Source organism: Haliotis rubra, unplaced genomic scaffold (assembly GCF_003918875.1).
Source record: "Haliotis rubra isolate DU_JTF1 unplaced genomic scaffold, ASM391887v1 Scf766, whole genome shotgun sequence".
NCBI classification, from domain to species: domain Eukaryota; kingdom Metazoa; phylum Mollusca; class Gastropoda; order Lepetellida; family Haliotidae; genus Haliotis; species Haliotis rubra.
The window spans coordinates 71,880-91,165 of record NW_025767486.1 but is presented as its reverse complement, the minus strand read 5'-3'; the positions used below and the strand labels follow the sequence as shown (position 1 = coordinate 91,165).

The 19,286-nt window shown below is 42.7% G+C and overlaps 1 protein-coding gene across 1 annotated transcript in view; it reads right to left on the bottom strand.

Annotated features, from left to right (window-relative positions):
* Positions 1-1,104: 1,104 nt before the first annotated feature.
* LOC124260511 (transient-receptor-potential-like protein) overlaps positions 1,105-19,286 on the bottom strand; it is a 43,298-nt gene continuing 25,116 nt past the window's right edge. Inside the window, 6 exon segments of the mRNA XM_046694841.1 lie at positions 1,105-2,755; positions 2,952-3,067; positions 4,690-4,755; positions 6,916-6,951; positions 13,643-13,684; positions 17,224-17,631. Coding sequence (XP_046550797.1) covers positions 2,353-2,755; positions 2,952-3,067; positions 4,690-4,755; positions 6,916-6,951; positions 13,643-13,684; positions 17,224-17,631 — 1,071 coding nt within the window. The 3' untranslated portion in view covers positions 1,105-2,352.

Below are 19,286 nucleotides of genomic sequence, written 5' to 3'. Positions count from 1 at the left end.
ATTTATCGGTCACTGCAAAATGGGCTCATCTGGTAAACTTCATTATTGTAACACAAGTTACTTACAAGATGGTAACTTCCACAGGAGTTACTTACAAGTTGGTAACTTCCACAGGGGTTACTTGCATGTTGGTAACTTCCACAGGGGTTACTTACATGTTGGTAACTTCCACTGGGGTTACTTGCATGTTGGTAACTTCCACAGGGGTTACTTGCATGTTGGTAACTTCCACAGGGGTTACTTGCATGTTGGTAACTTCCACAGGGGTTACTTGCATGTTGGTAACTTCCACAGGAGTTACTTACATGTTGGTAACTTACACAGGGTTTACTTACAAGTTGGTTACTTACACACATTACTTACATATCACTGACCCTAACACCACAACATTATCTATTTGCTGCAACATTAATGTCTGTGTTCATGTGTGTGTTAACGTGTGTCTTCATGTGTGTGTGTGTGTGTGTTGACTTGTGTGTTCGTGTGTGTGTTGACTTGTGTGTTCATGTGTGTGTTGACTTGTGTGTTCATGTGTGTTGACTTGTGTGTTCATGTGTGTCTTGACTTGCGTGTTTATATGTGTTAACGTGTGTGTGTTGACCTGTGTGTTTAGTTGTGTGTCGACTTGTGTGTTCATGTGTGTGTTGACTTGTGTGTTCAGGGTTGTGTTGACTTGTGTGTTCAGGGGTGTGTTGACTCATGTGATCATGTATGTGTGTTGACTTGTTTGTTCAGGGGTGTGTTGACTTTTGTGTTTAGATGTGTGTTAACTTGTGTGTTCAGGTGTGTGGACTCGTGTGTTCAGGGGTGTGTTGACTTTTGTGTTTATGTGTGTGTTGACTTGTGTGTTCAGGTGTGTGTGTGTTGACTTGTGTGTTCAGGGGTGTGTGGGTGTGTTGAGTTGTGTGTTCAGATGTGTGTGTGTGGACATGTGTGTTCAGGTGTGTGTGTGTTGACTTATGTGTTCAGGGGTGTGTTGACTTTTGTGTTTAGGTGTGTGTTAACCTGTGTGTTCAGGTGTGTGTGCGTGTGTTTTGTTTGTTGACTTGTGTGTTCAGAGGTGTGTGTGTGTGTGTGTGTGTGTGTGTGTGTGTGTTTTGTTTGTTGACTTGTGTGTTCAGGTGTGTGTGTGTGTGTGTTGACTTGTGTGTATACAGACATCTTGCAGACACTGCAGGTGAGCCGGTCAGGAACATTGTATCCGTTGCTAATAGGATATCCGGTACATACAGGGGAGGCAACAGCCATGCCCTCACCCAACTGATTACAAAACTAACACCTTGTTTAACATGAAACACATTTGATGTAAAACCTCCACTACTTACACATCACTCCATTAATGTACGTATAGTCACCATTATTTTCCATTAATTTCAAAAGAATACAATTTGAAAAACAACAACATGGAGCCAAACTGTGTCTAAAACTTGCTCATTGTTGAAATAAGCACAATAAACTTGGAGTGCCTTTCGTTGTGATAATGATTAATTATGGGGATAAAAAGGTGGGACTTCATGGATGTCACCTTGTGTATTGTACACCCTCTCCTGTATATCACATGCTGTTCACTTTAAACTGGAGCGAGCCTTTGGTAGTAAGCTATGTTTTCAAGTTTTGTAGTTTCAGCCCAGCAAACTCTCCTCAGTCCAGACTGCAAGGGGTGGGAGTAGCCTGTAGACTTGTTTGCTCATTGAAATAGACATCATAGTGTGACATTAAGAAATCTTTGAAGTTTTTGGCAAATGAATTATACATGTGTGCGATAACATCTGACAAGATCAGAAACAATATATAGCGAGTCTACCTTATTAGCTTCACATACAGGGGACAAGTGGATATGCTACACAGAATTCACAATTGTGTATACAGGTGTGTGGATACAGAGATCTCACAGGTGTGAATAGGTGTGTGCACACCCAGATCTCACAGTTGTGTATACAGGTGTGAGGATACAGAGATCTCACAGTTGTGGATACAGGTGTGTGGATACGGAGATCTCACAGGAGCGTATACAGGTGTGTGGATACAGAGATCTCACAGTTGTGTATACAGGTGTGTGGATACAGAGATCTCACAGTTGTGGATACAGGTGTGTGGATACAGAGATCTCACAGTTGTGGATACAGGGTGTGTGGATACAGAGATCTCACAGGAGCGTATACAGGTGTGTGGATACAGAGATCTCACAGTTGTGTATACACACAGATCTCACAGTTGTGTGTACATGTGTGTGGATACAGAGATCTCAGTTGTGTATACAGGTGTGGACACAGAGATCTCACAGTTGTGTATACAGGTGTTTGGATACAGAGATCTCACAGTTGTGTATACAGGTGTATGCACACACAGATCTCACAGTTGTGTATACAGGTGTGTGTGGTAGAGATCTGAACCCATGCTAGACATCATGGGGGTTGGGGGAGGGGGTGTTTGCGTCTGGAGACAGGACTGTATCGCATCCTTGACCTCCGACCTCAGACCGGACATGAGCTCCCATTTCAAGTAATCAAGATCCTGCTGGGACAGCATGCTTGGGTAGCTGTTGTTGCCATAGCTGTTGTTGTTGTTGAGGTTCTGGTAGCTGTTGCCAAAGTTACTGATACTTGTACTTGAGCTGACCTTCTGGAGGTTATGTAACCTTGGGCTTGATGTAGGTGAAACACCTCTCAGTGTGTGGACTATATCTTGGCGGAGGCAGTCCATGTGTGATGAGGTCCGTGCACACTCACGCTTTCTGTCTTCTCGCAGTTCGTATCTGTGGAGAGAGATTACTATAATCACACTTCTTATCAACACACTTCCAATTTGAGTATGATACTCCATTATATTGATCACCAATAAGGTTGCAAGTTCCTGTGATTTTAAAAACCCAACAGTGTAGAATCATATTAATATTTCTCGAGGCCTCCTTGAGCTTGCCATCCCATCCATGAGCATTGTGAGGGCCTCACCGGAGACTGGAGATGTCCTGCTTGATCTCGAGCAGGTCGTCTTCATTTACTCCATCCTGCCGCAGCTGCTTCTTAGTCTGATGGATGTAGCGACTCACCAGGCGACGCATCACATCCTGCAACACAGACACACATCAAGAATACAACACTCAGTCCAAGAATACAACACTCAGAAGCAGAATACAACACTTAGTCCCAGAATACAACTTTCAGTCCAAGAATACAACACTCAGTCCAAGAATACAACACTCAGTCCAAGAATACAACACTCAGTCGCAGAATACAACACTCAGTCCAAGAATACAACACTCAGTCCAAGAATACAACACTCAGTCCAAGAATACAACACTCAGTCCAAGAACAACACTACAACACTCAGTCCAAGAATACAACACTCAGTCCCAGAATACAACACTACCAAGAATACAACACTCAGTCTCAACACTCAGTCCAAGAATACAACACTCAGTCCCAGAATACAACACTCAGTCCCAGAATACAACACTCAGTCCCAACAACACTAGTCAGTCCCAGAGATACAACACTCAGTCCCAGTCAACAACACTCAGTCCCAGCATACCACTCAGTACAACACTCAGTCAACACTCAGTCCCAGAATACAACACTCAGTCCACTCAGAATACAACACTCAGTCCAACACTCAGTCCAAACACTCAGTCCCAGAATACAACACTCAGTCCCAGAATACAACACTCAGTCCCAGAATACAACACTCAGTCCACTCAGTCCCAGAATACAACAGTCCAGAATACAACACTCAGTCCAAGAATACAACACTCCAAGTCCACTCAGTCCAAGAATACAACACTCAGTCCAAGAATACAACACTCAGTCCCAGAATACATACAACACTCAGTCCAAGAATACAACACTCAGTCCTCAGTCCCAGAATACAACACTCAGTCCCAGAATACAACACTCAGTCCCAGAATACAACACTCAGTCCAGAATACAACACTCAGTCGCAGAATACAACACTCAGTCCCAGAATACAACACAACACTCAGTCCCAGAATACAACACTCAGTCCCAGAATACAACACTCAGTCCAAGAATACAACACTCAGTCCAAGAATACAACACTCAGTCCAAGAATACAACACTCAGTCCAAGAATACAACACTCAGTCCCAGAATACAACACTCAGTCCAAGAATACAACACTCAGTCCCAGAATACAACACTCAGTCCCAGAATACAACACTCAGTCCCAGAATACAACACTCAGTCCCAGAATACAACACTCAGTCCAAGAATACAACACTCAGTCCAAGAATACAACACTCAGTCCCAGAATACAACACACAGTCCAAGAATACAACACACAGTCCAAGAATACAATGCGCAGTTCCAGAATACAACACTCAGTACCAGCATAAAACGCCCAGTCCCAGAATACAACGCCCAGTCCCAGAACACAACACTCACTCCTAGAATACAACACTAACTATTAACTAATAAATTACAGTATCTGACACTGACTTAAGCCATTAGTATTTCAAACTCACTGTAACTGTAAGTTACAGCATCTCAAACTGAGTATAGTTGTGCATAACGGTATCTAGTACTGACTATAATTATAACTTACAGCAGCTTATAATGATAAGCTGGTTCCCGTCTCCCTTTGGGCGCGCTAACGTTCGCCAAAGCTAGGTATATTGCAATATTCAAGACGGGGCCCAGCTTACTTATAATGACCACACATGAAGTTACAGTACCTGATACTGCAGGGCGTCTGGCTGAGGGGGGATAACTCCACGAACATCACCATTGTAGGTTGGTCTCTGGAAGTAGAAGCGGTGGAACGACAGCATGAGTGAGTGAGATACTGTTGCTAGTATTATATGCTCCATAAGATCATGGTATATGCTAATGTAGTTAATGAAAGTTTCCAATTTACATCACTGTCAATAAATACTGTGTTGTTTTCCCGCTAAAGACAAAGAAAGTGCAGAAACTACTGATAATCTGGTTATTCTTATACTCAGAGACACTGTCATTGACGTCTTTGTGTAATGAGGCTTATCTTCCTGTGTCCAGTTTTCATGGTTACCACTGAGAATGCTGGGTATTTACAGCAGCCACTGATGAATAACTTCTCTCTGCACCAAGTCAATCAAGACACTTCTTCATCACCAGCATGTCAAGACACTTCTCCAGCACCAGCATGTCAAGACACCGCTTTCCGGCCAGAGAACTCACAGTATGATTGGCAGTAATGCCACACAGAGACGTCTCTTGAATGTCATATAATGCCACACAGAGACGTCTCTTGAATGACAGTAATGCCACACAGAAAAGTCTCTTGAATGTCAGTAATGCAACACAGACACGTCTCTTGAATGTCAGCAATGCAACACAGAGACGTCTCTTGAATGTCAGTAATGCCACACAGAGGCGTCTCTGGAATGTCAGGAATGCCACACAGAGATGTGTCTTGAATGTCAGTAATGTCACACGGACGTCTTTTGAATATCAGTAATGCCACAAAGAGACGTCTCTTGAATGTCAGTAATGCTACACAGATAAGTCACTTGAATGTCAGGAATGCCACACAGAGAAGTCTCTTGAATGTCAGTAATGCTACACAGAAAAGTCTCTTGAATGTTAGTAATGCCACACAGAGACGTTTCTTGAATGTCAGCAATGCCACAAAGAGACGTCTCTTGAATGTCAGGAATGCTACACAGAGACGTCTCTTGAATGTCAGTAATGCCACACAGAGACGTCACTTGAATGTCAGGAATGCTACACAGAGACGTCTCTTGAATGTCAGGAATGCTACACAGAAAAGTCTCTTGAATGTCAGTAATGCCACACAGAGAAGTCCCTTGAATGTCAGGAATGCTACACAGAGACGTCTCTTGAATGTCAGTAATGCCACACAGAGACGTCACTTGAATGTCAGGAATGCTACACAGAGACGTCTCTTGAATGTCAGGAATGCTACACAGAAAAGTCTCTTGAATGTCAGTAATGCCACACAGAGAAGTCCCTTGAATGTCAGTAATGCTACACAGAAAAGTCTCTTGAATGTTAGTAATGCCACACAGAGACGTCTCTTGAATGTTAGTAATACCACACAGACGTATCTTCAATGTCAGCAATGCCACACAAACGTATCTTCAATGTCAGTAATGCCACTCAGTGAAATCTCTTGGCAATCACAGTAATGCCACACAGAGAAATCTCTTGAATGACAGTAATGCCACACAGAGAAATCTCTTGAATGTCAGTAATCCCACACAGAGAAATCTCTTGAATGACAGAAATGCCACACAGAGACGTCTCTTGAATGTCAGTAATGCCACACAGAGAAATCTCTTGAATGACAGTAATGCCACACAGACACGTCTCTTGAATGTCAGTAATGCCACACAGTGAAATCTCTTGGATGACAGTAATGCCACACAGAGAAGTCTCTTGGCAATCACAGTAATGCCACACAGAGAAATCTCTTGAATGTCAGTAATGCCACACAGAGAAATCTCTTGAATGTCAGTAATGCCACACAGAGAAATCTCTTGAATGACAGAAATGCCACACAGAGACGTCTCTTGAATGTCAGTAATGCCACACAGAGAAATCTCTTGGCAATCACAGTAGTGCTACGAAGAGGAATCACAGTAGGATTGGCAGTACATCTATCCAAGTACTTTCATTGGCTAACCAAGCAGTTTGTTTCAACCTAAACAAGCTGCACCCATTCGTGGTGTACTGTTTCCTCCTTGGTTGGAGAAGTTTGTGTTAATGTCAGGCACTAAGTTTCTGGATCAGGGCTCATTAGACTCAGGTATTACATATATGAAGATCAAACATAGCTACATTACACAGTCAAACAAATCCAAGGGTTATAGAGGAATGCAGTGAAACTTGTGAAGTATTGTATGTCATGTTGCTGTGTTATGAACAGTGCCTACATCAGGTGTACACAATCTACTTACTTCTTCTATTTCATAGGGATTGCCACTTTCTACAGTCTGCAACAGACATCAAGCAACAAAATGTCTATTGTAAAAAAGCAAAATAAACAAGCATAAACAATTAATGAAAATCTAAACTATTCCACAAATCATAGAAACAATGTCACATTTCATGTAATGTCCACACATGCTCTTGCTAATAGCCATTACACATATTTTTCTTTATAATTTTCCAAACAAATATTGACATTAATAAGATAAATAAATTTTCAAACATTTCCATCCAAATGTTTGCATAGGTTAATCACAATGGTTTCATAGCAACACAGGTATATATTGTCAGGCATGAATCCAAATGGTAGCTACAACATCCATGCAGTGTACAAGCAGGCACTGTGGTTTTGAGTGGAGTTGGGCAGCCCAGTGAGAAGCCCTGAGTGAGACAAGCAGAAAGGGACCATCAGCAACAGACCACCAGTCCTCAGGGCCTACAGGATACAGTTAGAGAATAGTGAGAATAACCAATAACAGACAGTGAATGAAGGGTTCAGACTCCCGAGTGAATGACTGGTGTATCCCAGAGTCTGTGGCACTTGCAATTACAAGGGAGAGAAAATCCATCATTGTAAGTTTTGAAAAGCTCGTTCTATTCCTTCACACTTACTGGTATTTTCGGAATTATGGAGGACTGATGGATTATGGTGTACAAGTGAGCAGCTGTAACATCAACATTTCGTATGATCAAGATTGTCTGTGTGTTTACTAGAAGAGTAAAAATGGGACTCTTGAATGTCAGTAATGCCACACAGAGAGTCTCTTGAAAGTCAGTAATGCCACACAGAGAAGTCTCTTGGCAATCACAGTAATGCCACACAGAGAAGTCTCTTGAATGTCAGTAATGCAACACAGAGAAATATCTTCAATGTGAGTAATGCCACACAGAGAAGTCTCTTAAATCTCAGTAATGCCACACAGAGAAATATCTTGAATGTCAGTAATGCCACACAGAGACGTCTCTTGGATGTCAGTAAGGACACACAGAGAAGTCTCTTAAATGTCAGTAATGCCACACAGAGAAGTCCCTTGAATATCAGTAATGCCACACAGATGTCTTTTGAATGTGAGAAATGCCACACAAAAATATCTTGAATGTCAGTAATGCCACACAGTGATGTCATTTAAATGTCAGTATTGCCACACAGAGATGTCTCTTGAATGTCAGTAAGGACACACAGAGAAGTCTCTTAAATGTCAGTACTGCCACACAGAGACATCATTAGAATGTCAGTAATGCCACAAAGAAACGTCTTTTGATTGTTAGTAATGCCACACAGAGAAGTCCCTTGAATGTGAGTAATGCCACACAGAGAAATATCTTGAATGTCAGTAATGCCACGCAATGAGGTCTCTTGAATGTCAGTAATGCCACACAGAGAATTCTCTTGAATGTGAGTAATGCCACACAGAGAAGTCTCTTGAATGTCAGTAATGCCACACAGAGAAGTCTCTTGAATGTCAGTTATGCCAAACAGAAAAGTCTCTTGAATGACAGTAATGTCGCACAGAGAAATTTCTTGAATGTCAGTAATTCCACATAGAGAAATATCTTCAATGTCAGTAATGGCACACAGGTAGGTCTGTTGAATGTCAGTAATGCCACACAGAGAAGTCTCTTAAATGTCAGTAATGCTACACAGAGACGTCTCTTGAATGTCAGTAATGCCACACAGCGAAGTCTGTTGAATCTCAGTAATGCCACACAGAGAAGTCTCTTGAATGTCAGTAATGCAACACAGAGAAATATCTTCAATGTGAGTAATGCCACACAGAGAAGTCTCTTAAATCTCAGTAATGCCACACAGAGAAATATCTTGAATGTCAGTAATGCCACACAGAGACGTCTCTTGGATGTCAGTAAGGACACACAGAGAAGTCTCTTAAATGTCAGTAATGCCACACAGAGAAGTCCCTTGAATATCAGTAATGCCACACAGATGTCTTTTGAATGTGAGAAATGCCACACAAAAATATCTTGAATGTCAGTAATGCCACACAGTGATGTCATTTAAATGTCAGTATTGCCACACAGAGATGTCTCTTGAATGTCAGTAAGGACACACAGAGAAGTCTCTTAAATGTCAGTACTGCCACACAGAGACATCATTAGAATGTCAGTAATGCCACAAAGAAACGTCTTTTGATTGTTAGTAATGCCACACAGAGAAGTCCCTTGAATGTGAGTAATGCCACACAGAGAAATATCTTGAATGTCAGTAATGCCACGCAATGAGGTCTCTTGAATGTCAGTAATGCCACACAGAGAATTCTCTTGAATGTGAGTAATGCCACACAGAGAAGTCTCTTGAATGTCAGTAATGCCACACAGAGAAGTCTCTTGAATGTCAGTTATGCCAAACAGAAAAGTCTCTTGAATGACAGTAATGTCGCACAGAGAAATTTCTTGAATGTCAGTAATTCCACATAGAGAAATATCTTCAATGTCAGTAATGGCACACAGGTAGGTCTGTTGAATGTCAGTAATGCCACACAGAGAAGTCTCTTAAATGTCAGTAATGCTACACAGAGACGTCTCTTGAATGTCAGTAATGCCACACAGCGAAGTCTGTTGAATCTCAGTAATGCCATTCAGAGAAGTCTCTGAAATGTCAGTAATGCCACACAGAGAAGGATCCTTAATGTCAGTAATGTCACAAAGAGCAGTCTCTTGAATGTCAGTAATGCAACACTGACAGATCTCTTGAATGTCAGTAATATTACACAGAGCAGTCTCTTGAATGTCAGTAATGCTACACAGAGATGTATCTTGAATGTCAGTAATGTCACACAGGTAGGTCTGTTGAATGTCAGTAATGCCACACAGAGAAGTCTCTTAAATGTCAGTAATGCTACACAGAGACGTCTCTTGAATGTCAGTAATGCCACACAGCGAAGTCTGTTGAATGTCAGTAAGGCCACACAGAGAAATCTCTTGAATGACAGTAATGCCACACAGTGCAGTATCTTGAATGTCAGTAAGGCCACACAGAGATGTCTCTTGAATGTCAGTAATGCCACACAGAGAAGTCTCTTGAATGACAGTAATGCCACACAGAGAAGTCTCTTGAATGTCAGTAATGCCACACAGAGATGTCTTTTGAATGTCAGTAATGCCACACAGAGAAATCTCTTGAATGACAGTAATGCCACACAGTGAAGTCTCTTGAATGTCAGTAAGGCCACACAGAGTAGTCTCTTGAATGTCAGTAATGCCACACAGAGAAGTCTCTTGAATGTCAGTAATGCCACACAGAGAAATCTCTTGAATGTCAGTAATGCCACACAGAGAAGTCTCTTGAGTGACAGTAATGCCACACAGAGAAGTCTCTTGAATGTCAGTAATGCCACACAGAGAAATCTCTTGAATGTCAGTAATGCCACACAGAGAAGTCTCTTGAATGACAGTAATGCCACACAGAGAAGTCTCTTGAATGTCAGTAATGCCACACAGAGATGTCTCTTGAATGTCAGTAAGGCCACACAGAGAAATCTCTTGAATGACAGTAATGCCACACAGAGAAGTCTCTTGAATGTCAGTAATGCCACACAGAGAAGTCTCTTGAATGATAGTAATGCCACACAGAGAAGTCTCTTGAATGTCAGTAATGCCACACAGTGCAGTATCTTGAATGTCAGTAATGCCACACAGAGAAATCTCTTGAATGTCAGTAATGCCACACAGAGAAGTCTCTTGAATGACAGTAATGCCACACAGAGAAGTCTCTTGAATGTCAGTAATGCCACACAGAGAAGTCTCTTGAATGACAGTAATGTCACACAGAGAAGTCTCTTGAATGATAGTAATGCCACACAGAGAAGTCTCTTGAATGTCAGTAATGCCACACAGAGATGTCTCTTGAATGTCAGTAAGGCCACACAGAGAAATCTCTTGAATGACAGTAATGTCACACAGAGAAGTCTCTTGAATGACAGTAATGTCACACAGAGAAGTCTCTTGAATGACAGTAATGCCACACAGAGAAGTCTCTTGGATGTCAGTAATGCCACACAGAGATGTCTCTTGAATGTCAGTAAGGCCACACAGAGAAATCTCTTGAATGACAGTAATGCCACACAGAGAAGTCTCTTGAATGACAGTAATGCCACACAGAGAAGTCTCTTGAATGACAGTAATGCCACACAGAGAAGTCTCTTGGATGACAGTAATGCCACACAGTGCAGTATCTTTGCAAGTTTATTGTCCTAATGAGACAGATCCTCCTCAATGTTGGTTCAATACAAGCAGTATTCAGCTTTACCTGGTGTCCATTGAGACTACTGTGCTCATTTACAGCAGAATGATATCGTATAATTATTTAAATAAGTCAAATTAGCACTGATTGGTAATAAGCTAATGGACAAAAGGAAGGTTGATGTATTAACTCCTCGCATCACCAATCAATGGTAATTAACTTTTGGCTTCCCTTGTCATTTAAATTTAACGTGTGTGGTGGCATATCTGTGTTAGGGGCAATGCCCCTCTGTGTATTTGAAGGGAATATGGACAGTGAGCGGTACACAGATATTCTCGAGGGACATTTACTTCCATCTGCTCACGTGTTCTATGGAAAGTTTTTGATTTTTCAGCAGGACAACGACACAAAACAGCGTTCAAAGCATTCACAGGCCCGGTTTCGGACCCAAAATATGACATTATTAGATTGACCAAGCTATAGCCCTGACCTAAATTGAATAGAAAATGTTTTGGGTGTTATGAAGGAAAGTGAAAGAAAAATCTGACAAATATTGCTGACATGAAAGAAGAGGTGGTCCGATATTGGGACAGCATGGACCACGACTTTCTAACTTCTTTGATCAGTAGTATGCCCCGCCGCATTGAGGCCTGCATTGCTGCCCATGGTGACTTGACAAAAACTAACCGTTCACCTGTCTTTGAATCTGGAGTTATGTTCTGCTAATATTCACATTTAATACATGAGCAATGAGCGAAAAAAATTAAAAATTTACAATCTTTAAATTCTCAATAATTTCTGGTTGTACTGTACTACAACAATCCTCCTTTTCTGGAGCCCCACTGTAGTACTCTTATTATGAGCATTGATTCATATATATACTGGTGCACTTGATATTTGAAATGATACATCACTCTCCAGATCATGTTTGTTTCATTAACATCACACTAAACTGTCAGACTTCAGCCTGTAAATAATCCACTCAGGGGCAGACAACCCAGCGACTGACATATTGAGTCTCGATCTCCGTAGATGGGGTACAATGACATGCATCAAGAGGTCACAATCCCGTCAGTCACCGCTTAGGACTGGTTGTTTGTTTCTTTCTTTAACACCCATATCAGCAATATTTCAGCTTATGACAAAATGTTGGTTGATGAAGGCCAGTTCAAACATTGGTCTTCAAGGGTATTGCAAACAAAAGCAACAAAAACCTTTCCATATTACAAAGAATCTGTGCTATGATTTCAAGTATATCTGAGCAAGTGTTTATGACTCTGTGTTGAGGGATGACACCAGATGTCCTACCAGAGACACTGACACCATATCTGTGTATGTGGTGTCCTACCAGAGACACTGACATCATATCTGTGTATGTGGTGTCCTGGACTGTGTGTATGAGCTGTCTGTTCCTGCAGTGAAATTATTCCTTTGTACTATATGCTATATTTCTCTCGAGGAATCATTCTCTTGGAATTGTTTTAACTGAATACAACCACCCATTAGATACCAACAGTAAAAAGTAACTGTGCATTACATAAAACTGCAGAAAATATAAGTTATTTGAAAAGTAATAAAAATAACCCTAAATAAACATGTAGCAAAGCACTTTGCAAGAAATGTCACATATCACGCGTGGCACGTGCACTTTGTGCACACTGAAGTTAGTTACTCACTCTGCCCTCTTTTTGACACCTGAAGTTCACACGCCTGTTTTTGAAAATTGAAGAGCAGGTGAATATTCTCTAGCCTCTGAATGTCGTGGAAAACTTGTGAATTTCAACCTCTACTCCGCTTACAGAACATAAGGCCTGACCCACTCAACGAAGCTTCCACAAAACTGGAAGAGTGACAACCTTTAGTCCAGATCACTTACTTCTGTACCCTGAAAACCCACAATACACAATATCTGTGACCACTATTTACAAGGCATTGTGGGGACATATTCTCTAGTTGTTTTTAAATATCACAGTGTTAATCCTGTGGACTTTGCTTTGAGTATACATTTTAGTCTATGATACTGGAGATATTAGTGAAACATATCTGTATTTCATAAAAAATAATAAAAAATGTGTTCATGTAGAATACAAATGTACAATACAGAAAATTAATCTGTAACCATAGGTGTTTTTGGTGGACAACATTAAGGAAACGTGATACACATGCAGCAAGTGGTGAACAACGCTTTTATACAATATGCATGCTGCTGAACAAAATCACACATAACTAAATCATTCTGTGATGTTTTCAACAAAAAGAACACAGCCACCCAATTAATTACATGCATCCAGCAAATTGACTGTGAAGTGCACTCCTTCTCCTGTACGAGTCCAGCTGCTAAACGCGCTGACCCCTCCCAATACATGCCAACGATGTTTAGTTTCACATGACTTGTGACTTGTGAGCTGTGCACAGAACACCTTACCCCTCTACTACTGAAGGGAATAACCCACCACCCCCCCACCCCCCGGTGAAGCTGACCCCAACAATGGGCTCACCTTGTAGATATCATATTCCACTGGACCCACAGACTGTTTAGACTACAACAAACAAAAAGGCTAATTTAACTCAGAAAAAAATAAAAGTGCCAAATCAAGGCTAGCTACAAGGAACTGCATTAGTAAGATGCACTTTATGATGACATTACAGAAACACGGCAGAGACTGACCCTATTGTACTTGACATGGATTCACCGCCATGTCTGGAGTAAAGCAACAGTTGTCTCCCTTTAAACAGAATGCACGCCATGTTTATAATACCTTGCAAATTAAGAATTTTCTTTAAACTTTGGCTTATTAACTTTTTACCAACAAAAAGGTATATTTGATGTGTAATAACTTGAACGTCATGCTATTACAATTGTTCTTCTATATTACTATATCAGTAATATCAAATGTTAAAATATACACCTTTTGGAAAGAATATTTTAAAGAATGAAGGTTTAAAATAAAAGATAATTGAAATTTAACTTACAGATATAGATAAGAAAAAGGAATTCAGTAAAAAAATGGAGGGGAACTTCAAGGGCATAGGACTGAGTGCTTGTGTAATTAATCGACTGACATCCTGATTGATCTATGATAGACAGGCAGTGTGATTTACCCATGACTGAGTGAAGGATGACCCATGACTGACTGAAGGATGACCCATGACTGACTGTAGGATGACCCATGACTGACTGTAGGATGACCTATGACTGACTCTAGGATGACCTATGACTGATTGTAGGATGACCCATGACTGACTGAAGGATGACCCATGACTGATGACCCATGTAGTGAATGATGACCAATGTCTGACTGTAGGATGACCCATGACTGACTGAAGGATGACCCATGACTGAATGTAGGATGACCAATGACTGACTGTAGGATGATGACTGACTGTAGGATGACCCATGACTGACTGTAGGATGACTGACTGTAGGATGACTGATGACTGATTGTAGGATGACCCATGACTGATGTAGGATGACCCATGACTGATTGTAGGATGACCCATGACTGACTGTAGATTGAGGATGACCCATGTCTGACTGTAGGATGACCTATGATGACCTATGACTGACTGTAGGATGACCCATGACTGACTGTAGGATGACCCATGACTGACTGAAGGATGACCTATGACTGACTGTAGGATGACTGACTGATAGCTGATGACTATGACTGACTGATGACCTATGACTGATTAGGATGACCCATGACTGACTGTAGGATGACTGACTATGACTGACCTAGGATGACCCATGACCTATGACTGACTGTAGGATGTAGGATGACCTATGACTGACTGTAGGATGACCCATGACTGACTGTAGGATGACCCATGACTGACTGTAGGATGACCTATGACTGACTGAAGGATGACCTATGACTGACTGTAGGATGACCCATGACTGATTGTAGGATGACCCATGACTGACTGTAGGACCCATGACTGTAGGATGACCCATGACTGACCCATGTATGACTGTAGGATGATCTATGACTGACTGTAGGATGATCTATGACTGACCTATGACTGACTGTAGGATGACCCATGACTGACTGTAGGATGACCTATGACTGACTGTAGGATGACCTATGACTGACTGTAGGATGACCTATGACTGACTGTAGGATGACCTATGACTGACTGTAGGATGACCTATGACTGACTGTAGGATGACCCATGACTGATTGTAGGATGACCCATGACTGACTGTAGGATGACCTATGACTGATTGTAGGATGACCCATGACTGACTGTAGGATGACCCATGACTGACTGAAGGATTATCTATGACTGATTGTAGGATGACCTATGACTGATTGTAGGATGATCTCTGACTGACTGTAGGATGACCTATGACTGACTGTAGGATGACCCATGACTGACTGTAGGATGACCTATGACTGACTGTAGGATGACCCATGACTGACTGTAGGATGACCCATGATCTGACTGTAGGATGACCTATGACTGACTGAAGGATGACCTATGACTGACTGTAGGATGACCTATGACTGACTGAAGGATGACCTATGACTGACTGTAGGATGATCTATGACTGATTGTAGGATGATCCATGACTGATATGGACTGACTGTAGGATGATCTATGACTGACCTATGACTGACTGTAGTATGACCCATGACTGACTGTAGGATGACCTGACTGGCTGTAGGATGACCTATTACTGACTGTAGGATGACCTATGACTGACTGTAAGAAGACCTATGACTGACTGTAGGATGATCTATGACTGACTGTAGGATGATCCATGACTGATTGTAGGATGACCCATCACTGACTGAAGGATGACCTATGACTGACTGTAGGATGACCCATGACTGATTGTAGGATGACCCATGACTGGCTGTAGGATGATCTATGACTGATTGTAGGATGACCCATGTCTGACTGTAGGATGACCCATGACTGACTGAAGGATTATCTATGACTGATTGTAGGATTACCTATGACTGATTGTAGGATGACCTCTGACTGACTGTAGGATGACCCATGTCTGACTGTAGGATGACCTGACTGACCATGACTGACTAGGATGACCCATGACTGATGATGACCTATGACTGACTGTAGGATGATTCCACTGACTGACTGTAGGATGACCCATGACTGACTGTAGGATGACCCATGACTGACTGTAGGATGACCCATGACTGACTGTAGGATGACCTATGACTGACTGTAGGATGACCTGTATGACTGACTGTAGAGATAGGATGACCTATGACTGACTGTAGGATGACCTATGACTGACTGTAGATGATCTATGACTGACTGAGGATGATCTGTAGGATGACCTGACTGATGACTGACTGTAGGATGACTGACTGACTGTGACCTATGACTGATGAGGATGACCTATTACACTGACTGACTGTAGGATGACCTGATGACTGACTGACTGTAGGATGACCTATGACTGACTGTAGGATGACCTATGATGACTGAGGATGATCCATGACTGATTGTAGGATGACCCATGACTGACTGAAGGATGACCTATGACTGACTGTAGGATGACCCATGACTGATTGTAGGATGACCTATGACTGTAGGATGACCCTGATGACCCATGTCTGATCTGTAGGATGACCTATGACTGACTGTAGGATGACCCATGACTGACTGTAGGATGACCTGTGACTGACTGTCGGATGACCCATGACTGACTGTAGGATGACCTATGACTGATGACCTATGACTGACTGTAGGATGACCTATGACTGACTGTAGGATGACCCATGACTGACTGTAGGATGACCTATGACTGACTGTAGGATGACCTATGACTGACTGTAGGATGACCCATGACTGACTGTAGGATGACCTATGACTGACTGAAGGATGATTTGAGGTTGATTTTGGTTGAAAAACTGTTGATGTGAAAATCAAACAGAAAAAATGAAATTAAGAAACGTCAGCTGGCAAGACAAAATCATACTTAAGATTGTAACATGGTTTAAACAAACAATACAACAAAATTAAGACCATTGTACTGATAAAACTAAATTGTAAGAATTAGCGACCAGAAAGCAACTGATGGGCAACATGGTGTTTCACCTACCCTGATTGTTCCCTCCGACGTCTTGCGCTGGCTGTTGCGACTTGCTTGACAGCATGAACAGAAAATGTTCTTAAGTCCACGCAGGAAATAGTAGATGGACTTCGGACTGATGATGAGGTTGAAGGGAGGGGGGAGGGTGGAACCCTCATCAAAATATCCCATCCAGAGTTTGGAGCGAGAAAACTTCCACTCCATGTCAGCATGGTTCTGAAGCAACACAGATAAACACGATAACAAACACGTAAAGGTGTTCTGCCAGTCGTAGTGACTCCCTCCCACTCCATTACTGACCAACCCAAAAACAATCAACCTGTCTAATGGTACTCATGTGAAAAACGCTCCACCATGTACGCGACACTCTGTTGTGCTTGTCAACAAAGTCCAAAGTAAACCTTGATTCATCGAAAGCTTAATGTTAACAACGATGAGGAGAGTGCCAGTGCTACGGCTCTTGGCACAAATGCAGTATCACATGAGAGAGAGCACGTGTGAGAGAGCATGTGTGAGAGAGCATGTGGATCTCTTGGCACCAATGATGTCTTGCAGTATCACATGAGAGAGAGCACGTGGATCTCGGACATGCAGCTCTTGGCACCAGTGATGTCTTGCAGTATCACATGAGAGAGAGCACGTGGATCTCGGACATGCAGCTCTTGGCACCAGTGATGTCTTGCAGTATCACGTGAGAGAGAGCATGTGGATATCGGACATGCAGCTCTTGGCACCAATGATGTCTTGCAGTATCACATGAGAGAGAGCATGTGGATCTCGGACATGCAGCTCTTGGCACCAATGATGTCTTGCAGTATCACATGAGAGAGAGCATGTGGATCTCGGACATGCAGCTCTTGGCACCAGTGATGTCTTGCAGTATCACGTGAGAGAGAGCATGTGGATCTCGGACATGCAGCTCTTGGCACCAGTGATGTCTTGCAGTATCACGTGTGAGAGCATGATCTCGGACATGCAGCTCTTGGCACCAGTGATGTCTTGCAGTATCACGTGAGAGAGAGCACGGGTCTCGGACATGCAGCCTCTTTGGCACCAATAATGTCTTGCACCACATGAGAGAGATGTGGGTCTCCAGACATGCAGCCTTGTCTTGCATCACGTGAGAGAGCATGTGGATCTCGGACATGCAGCTCTTGGCACCAATGATGTCTTGCAGCATCACGTGTGAGAGAGCACGTGGATCTCGGACACGCAGCTCTTGGCACCAGTGATGTCTTGCAGTATCACGTGAGAGAGAGCATGTGGATATCGGACATGCACCTCTTAGCACCAATGATGTCTTGCAGCATCACGTGTGAGAGAGCACGTGGATCTCGGACATGCAGCTCTTGGCACCAATGATGTCTTGCAGTATCACGTGAGAGAGAGCACGTGGGTCTCGGACATGCAGCTCTTGGCACCAATGATGTCTTGCAGTATCACGTGAGAGAGAGCATGTGGGTCTCGGACATGCAGCTCTTGGCACCAATGATGTCTTGCAGCATCACGTGTGAGAGGGCACGTGGGTCTCGGACACGCAGCTCTTGGCACCAGTGATGTCTTGGCACCATGTGATGGACATCACCTTGCAGTGATGTCTTGCAGTATCACATGAGAGAGCATGTGGATATCGGACATGCACCTCTTAGCACCAATGATGTCTTGCAGCATCACGTGTGAGAGAGCACGTGGATCTCGGACATGCAGCTCTTGGCACCAATGATGTCTTGCAGTATCACGTGAGAGAGAGCACGTGGGTATCGGACATGCAGCTCTTGGCACCAATGATGTCTTGCAGTATCACGTGAGAGAGAGCATGTGGGTGTCGGACATGCAGCTCTTGGCACCAATGATGTCTTGCAGTATCACGTGTGAGAGGGCATGTGGGTCTCGGACACACAGCTCTTGGCACCAGTGATGTCTTGCAGTATCACGTGAGAGAGAGCATGTGGATATCGGACATGCACCTCTTAGCACCAATGATGTCTTGCAGCATCACGTGTGAGAGAGCACGTGGGTCTCGGACCATGCAGCTCTTGGCACCAATGATGTCTTGCAGTATCACGTGAGAG